Here is a 9,551-nt window from a genome sequence, read left to right as displayed (position 1 = left end):
TCCCCTATGGTAGAGTGGTCAAAAAAAAAAGTGATTCAAGAGTGAAACATTGGACAACAGTTCAAAATATCCTTAAATATCTAAAGAGGACTAAGGACATGTTCACATGGCCTCCTGTCCACCAAGTCCATGTGAGGATGCCTTCATCATTTTCAGTGAACTGCATCATGGTGTAATATAGGTGGGGATCCCAGGGTAAGTACCATTAGTATATACTTCATTGTTATTTTAGTCTACATTTTAGGTCAGAAATCCTAGTTTAATCTATAATCTATGGTAGTAAGCACGGTTTTCACTGTAACATACTCGGTAATTAAATTTTAGACATTAAAGCTTTATCCGTTGGCAAGCCTACTTTGCATGCAAATTGCATGAATTTATTTATTTTTGTTTGGGTTTAGAACTACCACACTACTTCAAACATGAGGACCAAGTAGTATAATAAATACACCGCTAAAAAAGATAAAAAAAAATTTGTGCTAAAATAGCCTATTTCTCGAGATATTTTTTGTGTTTTTTACACAGGGCACAAAAATTATTGGTTTTATGCCAAACTTTAGGTGTCCGCATAGAACACGTCCCTCTACATGTGAAAAAATTACTAAAATTTAACATACCGGATGCATATGCATCCGGGATCAGTTTTGAGTTTCCCCTATTGAACCCCTACAAAAGATACACACTTGTGGTAGGCAGATAATGTATGGCAAAAATGAACTAATTATGTGAAATCGATCGTGGCAGTTTATATATTGTGCCAGCCAAGAATCTGACTCAACCATCTATACTTAGAGCATCTCCAGTCGCGTCCCCCAAACAGTCCCCCAAACCGCGCCGGATCGAGCGTTTGGGGGACGTGTTTCATTCGTGCCGCGTTTGGGGGACGTCGCTCCCCAGCCGCGTCCCCCAAACGCTGCCCCCAAACATTTAAAATAATTTTTCTGGCATTTTTATTTCAATTTCCACAAACTAATACATAATTTGGAACGTGGTTTACACGAAAACACAGTTTGGAACATGGTTTTCCACAAACTAATACATAGTTTGAACCATGGTGGACACAAATATAAAATATTGCAAAGAAACTAAACCTAACTAGGCCGTGCATCGAAGGTTTCGTGTGTTCGCTGCTAAGAAAGAACACTCGAGGGCACACCCGGTCACCCAAACTGGAAAATCCAGCGGGAGGATGGTGCCCTTGTTGGTTCTACCGATGAGGCGAACAGGCAGAAACCTCCGTGCACGTATTCGCTGCGAAGAAACAACACTCATTCAGTCGTCCTCCTCGTCGGTGCTGTCGTCGTGGGAGTCCCTGTCGACGTGGTAGTCCCGGAGGCAGCGCCTCTCGTCGAAGACCTTGACTTTCATGTCCCTGTTGCCGAAGTAGGAGAACACGAGGATGAAGCCGGCTTGGAGGCTGTGGTGGCGCGCGAACTTCTCCCAGCCGATGTTGAGGTACATCTTGCCGCGCGCGTCGTAGATCGCCTTGACGATCCACCGGCAATAGCCGCACGAATGCTCCCGCAGATGCATCGTGCGCGGGCGTACGCCGCCGACGTACTCGGCGAAGGAGTCCGGCAGCCTCTAGATGCCGCGCGGGTCGCCCTTGAGGACGTGGACGAACTCGAACAGGACGTCCGGCTCCACGTCCATCTCCGACGATGATGAAGGCGGCGGCGTGGAAGGCGACGGCGAGCGTTCAGCTATGCCGCGGCCACGACCACGACCACGACCACGGCCGCGGCCGCGAGGTCCGCCTCTACCAGACATAGCGTCGAGTCTTGTTGAGAGATGGTGGCGGCTAGGGTTTGGGAGAGAGGCGCTAGGGTTTGTGTGTGAGAGGGACGATGAGAGGCGCCCCTTTTATAGGCCGGAGGGAGGCGGAGGAGCGGTGGCGCTCATTAACGCCGGCACGCAGAGCTAGGCGCGACGGGACGCGTCCGCTGCGCCCTCTGCGGGAACCGCACCGTCGCTGCGCGCCAATAACTTCCGTCGCGAGGTAGGCGACGGTTAGGTTTAAATTAATTGTGCCGCCGACGGGTCGGCCCCGCCACTCCCCGCCTCGCTTTCGTTGTGTCCGGCGTCCCCGGTGCGTCCCACGTGGGACGGGGACGGGCTCGGGCGCCGGACACCGAATGGGGGCGCGCCGGACAAAAAAGGGCTTTGGGGGACGCGGCTGGAACGCTTTTTTTGTCCGGCGCGCCCCAAATCCCTTTGGGGGACGGTTTGGGGGACGCGACTGGAGATGCTCTTACCTTGAAAAAAAATACAATTTCATTACAAATGGCGCCATCTTGGCACTTGCTGAATCGCAGCTCATTCCTTTTAGATTTGGATAATTTTAAAGCAGAAGCATGGAAATAACTAAGATAAGGGCAGCACAGATATGTATATTGATGCCATTTCCTGTTTTCTGAGGGTTGAAGATACTATATTTAGCACTAGTCTTCTTCCCTTGGTAGAAGTAAGACATCATGTCAAGGCAAGCAGGTTTTGGTCTGTAGCCTGCCAATGAGGAAAACTGGAACTTGATCCAGCTACATCACTTGCTTTACCTCTGCATCAGTTGGATCATCTGAGTTCCTGGCCCTTAGTTGCGTCTCTTACCTGTTAGATGAGCACATCAATGAAATTGTGAATTAAACAGCAAGGATGTTCAATGCAGTGGTATAATGGTGACTGGTGAGCTACGTATTGGTAGCTAAGGTCAACAAGCAGTAACAACTTGAATTTCTATATACAAAGTGAACATATAGAAATTCGTTGGGATCAAAGGATTTGGTCATAACTCAGTTCATCGTGATGGTGTTGAGGCGATGGTGTTGTGCAAACAACTAATATGGAAATTTGTTAGGGCCAAAAGATTTAGTCTTAACTCTATTTATCATATCACATGGTTGTCCAAACAGCAAATATGAAAGGGAGCATCTATTTCTATCTCGACCGAGAAATATGAATTTAACCAGGCGCTTATTAGATAGCAAATCTGAATAAGAAATGACTGAACCTTGGATGACCTACTAATAAGAGCCTAGTTGCTATGAATTTCAATTTGGTACTTGTTAGAATGTTGATCTTGTCAGAACTTTCAAAGTGGATTAAGCAGAATAAAATTGTAGTGCTATATATACCTGGGAGGTAGAAGATGAGCAGCTGGAACTACCGTGCATCACAGTGTACACATTGGAGTAAGACTTGGTGAGGTACACAAAGTTTGGTATCGGCGGCAATGCAGGCACACGCTCCCCTTTCCTCAGTAGCTCCTCTAAATTGAGCCTTTGCAAGGTGAGGACAGACTTGCTGTCTCTCCAAACAAAGGCGAGCCGGCCATCCCGGAGAACAAACAATGACCCAGGCTTTGAGCCAGGGTACCTGAACCCATAACCATTGGCAATGCCCTCCCCGGCAAAACTTCTCTCGATGTCCACACTGCGGGAATCCTCGTCTTCTGTCGTCCATGGAAATGCCTCTGTGGATGGTTCACCCACCCGCACCACAAACATGGATGACCCATTGGGATGCACCACATAGTGTGTGCCCTCTAACACCTTGGTTGCAATCAGCAGAAGCTTCCCTTCGCTGTCTTTCTCATATGAAAGGAGAAGGAAGAAGAGAGCCTTCCCTGGTTTGCACTCGTCCTCCGGTCGCCCCGGTGGCCACCCAAATGTGCCTCCCCACAGCCCGGCATACTCCCGGCCGGGCATGGGTGTCTGCGTCGTCAGCTTGTAGAGCGCCAACCGGTTATCGTTCATGCTCGGCCATGCGCGGTAGGTCGACAGCCGCATCCGCGAGCCCCGGAGGCTGAGGCCGACCATCTGACCGGCGCGCAAGAACTTGTCGAATGGCAGATGCTTGCTGTCCGCGTAGTCTGACCTCGAATTGGCTGACGCAGAGCGTGTCACCATCTGGCGCAGCCCATTCTTGAGGCGGCAAGCCATCGCAGAGAGGCTCCTCCGCAGCCCCACTTCGTCGCCGGTAGCGTCGACCGCGGGCAGTGGCAGCATCTTCTTGGCCCCCAGTAGCAGCGCCTCGAGCTCCGGCGTGCCCACCATACCCCCGCCGGACTCGGTGTGCATCCGCAGCATAGCTTCCCGACGCGCGGCGAGCACGGGGATGTCCTCGTCGGACCGCGCGAAGAGCGGCGCCGCGGCGAGGTCCGGCGGGAGCGTGAGGCCGCAGGAGGCCACGAGGGCGTCGAGCAGCCGTCGGCGGTTGCCGAAGGAGAGGCGCGGGAACTGCTGGATAGGCGAGGAGGAGAGGGACGCGTGGGCCTCGAGGAGGAGCGTGTTGGCGTGGGGGTTGAGGGCGTCGAAGAGGCCGGGGAAGAGGGAGCCTGGGTGATGGCCATGGAGGAAGAGGAGCGTAGGACGGCCGTGGGCGTCGGCGAGGATCTCGAAGACGGGGGCCCAGAGCAGGCGCGGGGAGAGCTCCTGCGGGATGGCGCGGACGGCGACGAGGGAAAGAAAGCCCGGGAGCACGGCGACGAGGTTGCCGAGCTCGGGGTTCTGGTGCGCCCAGAGGCCGCGGAGCGGGGACACGGAGTGGAGGAAGCGGCAGACGGTGAGGGAGGATCCGCCCGCGGCGGCGCGCCAGGCTAGGAGGTGGGACAGGGAGGAGGGGAGGAGGCGGCGGCACTGGGCGAGCCACGGCTTGTCGGCGGCGGAGAGGGCGGCGTGGAGGCGGCGCGAGGCGGCGGAGAGCGCGAGGAGGTCGCCGGGACGGAGATGGGCGGAGATCAGGGCGAGCACGTCGTCCGGCACCGAGAGGATGAGCTCGGCGCCGTCGACGACGGCAGCCATCGGGATCGGGCGGTCGTGTGGCGTGTGCCTCCTCTTTTTTGCCTTTTGTTTTCTCGACCTCTGAAAAAAAGTGGTTCTTTTGTAAGCTAAGAAAGAAGAAGAGTGACGAGCTCTCGGTTGGCTGTCACTCACAGGGGATTTTTCCAACAAGGGAAATATCTCTTTTTATGCATTTCGCTCTCGTACCACCCTCACTCACCACTTTGCCAAAATATCGGTATGCAACTTTCTAGACCATCTCGTGCTTATCGGCCTACTACTTTTCGTTCATTTTGTGGAAAAAGCACAGAACTTTTTTTTTACTGGTGCCTGGTGGAGCTGACGGGGTTAGAAAGGGCGTCATGGTAATTGACTGAATGTGGTCGTCCTCGTCCAGGTCAACTATTCCCAAAGTTGTCACTATTACCTCCACCCAAAGCACCGGAGAGCTTGTCTCTCAGCTAGCCTGGAAAATATCGGAGAGCGCTGCAACACGCTGATAACATTGTTTGTTCCTGCCATGTCAAAAAATACATGCCAAATCCAGAGGCCATGGTCTGCCACCGCCTCAAAAATGACACCGCACTCACCAGTATGCCCCTTGTAGATCCCCCGCCAAGAAAAAGGCCCTTCCAGCCCCAATGCATGGAGTCAATGCTTCCGAGCATCACATGAAACCCTCTTGCTGCATTTTTTGCCAGGATCCGAGTTGTATCATCTGCCCTTGGTGCTCTTAAGTAGTCTTTAGCAAACACCACTACGACGGCTCAGCAAAACCTGTAGAGAGTCTGTGAACATGTCGACTCCGCCATCTGTAGGTAGTCATTGGTTGTATCTGGAGGAGCTCCATATGCAAGACAACACATTGTAGCAGTGCACTTCTGAATTGAGGTGAAGCCCCACAAACCTGTACAATCTTGCTTGGCCATGAGATACATCGTACTCCCTGACGCTGTAGACAATCTTCCTGAACAGATCCTTGTTCATCCTAAACCGGCGCCGAAATTCCTTCGGTGAATGAGTCGCGCCATCGTTGAAGTAGTCAACGTCAAGCATCATTGTGTCGGCTTGACAATGCTGGTTGATGTTCCTCCTCTTGCCTGGTTTTGAGCCGCCGCGTCGAGGCACGACGAAGAAAGGCTGGCAAACGCGCATCATACTCGTCAGAATCAGCTGCTGCTATTGCCACCGGACAGTCTCAACGTTCTGCTCCTCCGTGAACAGCTGCACCATCATCTCGTTGTCGCTGTCCATCGCGGCAATCCGAAGAACACCTTGCGGGCGGGGCGGATGTGCCGCGGTGGCGGCAAGCTCTGTTCCGGGCAAAACAACGGCCGCCGGTCGAGGGGATGGCGGCCGTGTCGATGGACGACGATTCCTGGATAGGCGGCGGTGTCTGTTGCAAGCAGGGGCGCGACGGCGATGGCGATGGTGGCGATCTAGAGGGGCAGGAGTCAACTCGGGCGTGGGTAGGAGGCGGAGAAAGTGGTGCGTCTGGCTGCTAGGGGGAGCCCACGCTCGTTTTCTGACGTGCCGCGAGGCGCCGGCGCGCCCGATCCGCGCCCTCTACGAAGGGGCCGTCACGGGGTTACCAGCGATTATATTGGGCTCGAAAACTAGTCGGCTCCTTTGGGGAGCACCAGTGCGAGTCCAAAAACCACGCTGCCCCCCAAAACACTATCGGGACCGCTATGAGGCGCGCCGGTGGAGATGCTCTTAGAGCATTCAATCGTTGGCACTCCTCGGGTCAAAATCCGGCTAGTTAGCCCTGGATAAATAAAACATTCGGTCTGGGGAGGCCCAGTTTTCCAGCGACGGGCCCAGGGAAGCGAGGCGAAATTATGAATTCAGCGATCAAATTTAAACAAACATAGTAAAATTTAGGCGAAATTTACAGAGATTCATATAATATAGGCTAGTTCGCTAATTTTTCGCCGAATTCGCACATATATTTGAAATCGGCGTACATATAGTAGATAAAAACTAATAAAACGACGCTCTACATGCCGAAATTGCGGTAGAACGCCGTGTAGTCGCCGCTGACATCGGAATCATCGTCGTCACTTGCATAGGAAATTTCTTGTCGATACATTTTGATATAAAAAAGTATTTCATCGGAGGTCGTATGCAACCAGAAATTCCGTTTTACCGAAACATGACCTCATTTTGCATCATATATTGAAATCCATGTTTTCAAACTTTTATTAAAACTAGATGACATAACACATGGGCATCTCGAAAGATTTTAGTTTTTGAAACATCTATCATTTTCTTTTATAAAATATTGAAAAGGCGATTTGGGGGGGGGGGGGGGGGGGGTTGCTGGCGCACCACCATGTTGGTGCGCCGGCGGTAAGAGCAGCTCCAATTTTTCCCTGGCCCAAACCTCATCGACCATTACCTCCGGCGCACTAATTTTTTGGTCCGTTAGTGGTATTTTAGAATCACCGGCGTTCCTATAAAGTGGTGCCTCGGCGGAAAATAGCACCAGCGTACCTTAAGTTTAGCACGCCGGTGGTAACCCGTGCGGCTATAGGCCTTTTCCTAGTAGTGCGTCGCTCTCTGGACGGCGATCGATCTCGTCTTGTATGCCATGCCACTTGCTGCAAGCAGCCTGAATGATGCCCCAATGGTTGCCCATGGCCTTGGAGCCGCGGTCGAGGTGTATTGGCCGAAAATACGGGTCGACGAACTTCCGCTCGTCGAACACCGTCTTCATCCGCGTCGAGTAGGTCTCCGAGCACTGGTTTGTTTCGGTCACGACGTTGATGCTTATCTCCTTCCACGCCTCAGCCAAACTCTCATCCTCCTTGGTCATCCATTTGACACGCACCTCGTTGGGCGTCGAGGGAGCCACCGCCGCCGTCACCTTGTTATTCCGTTTACCCTTGGACTTCACTGTCGCCGCCTCCGCCTTCTCGACCTCCTCGACCTCATGTTCCTCTTTGCTGGCGCCACGGGCCTGCGTGTCTACCCCATGCTCGATGTTCGTGCCACCAGTGTAGTAGCCTACGCTAGTCGCGGAGCCCAACACGATGATGTTGTGCATGACGGAGTCGCCTTGCATTCCGGCGAGCGCTCTCCCGCCGGGTGGGTAGGACGAGCTTGCCCCCACGCTTGAGCCGAAAGGTAGAGGGCCGCATCGCAGGGCAGGAGAGTCCGCAAAGATGAGCTCGTCCAACACACCGCGCGCGGCGAAGCCCTCGTCGTCCAGCGCCGGTGAGGAGAACCTTGAGCGCGGCGTCAGGTGGCCGTAGGTTTCCTGGAACATGGTCGGAGAATATGGTGAGAACCCTGATGTCTACGTGTGCTTCTATTCTTGTAGACAGTGTTGGGCCTCCAAGAGCAGAGGTTTGTAGAACAGCAGCAAGTTTCCCTTAAGTGAATCACCCAAGGTTTGTCAAACTCAGGGAGGTAGAGGTCAAAGATATTCCTCTCAAGCAACCCTGCAATTAAGATACAAGAAATCTCTTGTGTCCCCAACACACCTAATACACTTGTCAGATGTATAGGTGCACTAGTTCGGCGAAGAGATAGTGAAATACAAGTAATATGGATGATTGTAGGTAGTAATTGCAATCTGAAATAAAAATGGCAGCAAGCAAACATGTAGCAGAACTTGTTGGAAACGGTGTTTCAATACTTAGAAACAAGGCCTAGGGATCATACTTTCACTAGTGGACACTCTCAACAATGATCACATAACTGAATAAATAAATGCTAAACTCAAACACTCTCTTGTTGGATAACAAACATCATTCATTGTGTAGGGGTACAAGAGCACACCTCAAGCCGGAGTAAACAAGCTCCACAACATACGGAGTTCATATTAAAGTAACCTCTAGAGTGCATAATAGACCGTTGCAATTTAGACCGAGTACTAACATAGCATACACACTGTCACCAATAGCTATGAAAGGGGGAATAGATCGCATCAATACTATCATAGTAATAGTTAACTTCATAATCTACAAGAGATTACAATCATAACATACGCCAAGTACTACATGATGCACACACTGTCATCTTTACATCATGGAGGAGGAATAGACTACTTTAATAACATCACTAGAGTAGCACATAGATTAATAGTGATACAAAGCTCATGATCACATAAAGATCACACCATGGAAGAGAGAGATGAACCACATAGCTACCGGTAGAGACCTCAGCCTCGGGGGAGAACTACTCCCTCCTCATCATGGGAGACAGCAACGACGATGAAGATGGCGGTGGTGTCGATGGAGATGACTCCGGGGGCAATTCCCCGTCCCGGCAGTGTGCCGGAAGAGAGACTTCTGTCCCCCGAAACTTGTCTTCGCGATGGCGGCGGCTACGGAACTCTTCGTGGAATATGACTGGATGTTTTAGGGTTTTCGCGACGGAGAGAATATATAGGCGGAAGGGCAGCTTCGGAGGGGCCAGGGGGTGCCCACACCATAGGGGGGCGCGCCCCCCCTTTGGCCGCGCCGCCAGGTGGGGTGGGGCCCCCTTGGCTCCCCTCTGGCCCCTCTCTAGCTCTCTGGAACCTTCCGTGGAAAATATTAAGTTCGGCTTTTGTTTCGTCCAATTCCGAGAATATTTCCTGTGTAAGATTTCTGGAACCAAAAACAGCAGAAAACCGGAACTGGCACTTCGGCATCTTGTTAATAGGTTAGTTCCGGAAAATGCATAAAAACATTATAAAGTGTGAGCAAAACATGTAGGTATTGTCATAAAACTAGCATGGAACATCAGAAATTATAGATACGTTGGAGACGTATCAAACCCGAC

The 9,551-nt window shown here is 51.9% G+C and overlaps 1 protein-coding gene across 1 annotated transcript; it reads right to left on the bottom strand.

The window, feature by feature from the left end:
• Window positions 1–2,240: 2,240 nt before the first annotated feature.
• On the bottom strand, window positions 2,241–4,799 carry LOC124656026 (F-box protein At5g39450-like). The gene is made up of 2 exons (XM_047194840.1): window positions 3,132–4,799; window positions 2,241–2,607 (listed from the first exon to the last, which is right to left on the bottom strand). Exons 1-2 carry the CDS (start codon window positions 4,797–4,799, stop codon window positions 2,572–2,574), a joined length of 1,704 nt encoding a protein of 567 aa, XP_047050796.1. The 3' UTR covers window positions 2,241–2,571.
• Window positions 4,800–9,551: the final 4,752 nt, after the last annotated feature.

This window comes from Lolium rigidum, chromosome 1 (genome assembly GCF_022539505.1).
Source record: "Lolium rigidum isolate FL_2022 chromosome 1, APGP_CSIRO_Lrig_0.1, whole genome shotgun sequence".
Taxonomy (NCBI): domain Eukaryota; kingdom Viridiplantae; phylum Streptophyta; class Magnoliopsida; order Poales; family Poaceae; genus Lolium; species Lolium rigidum.
Note: the sequence above shows the minus strand (reverse complement) of the source record. Positions and strands in the feature narration are given on the sequence as shown.

Bases quoted from the DNA above. Each gene is read 5' to 3' on its own strand.
- LOC124656026 (XM_047194840.1), bottom strand. From the start codon at position 4,799: ATGGCTGCCGTCGTCGACGGCGCCGAGCTCATCCTCTCGGTGCCGGAC. The intron at 2,608-3,131 runs GTATATATAGCA...CTCATCTAACAG, and splicing joins GCTCATCTTCTACCTCCCAG to GTAAGAGACGCAACTAAGGG.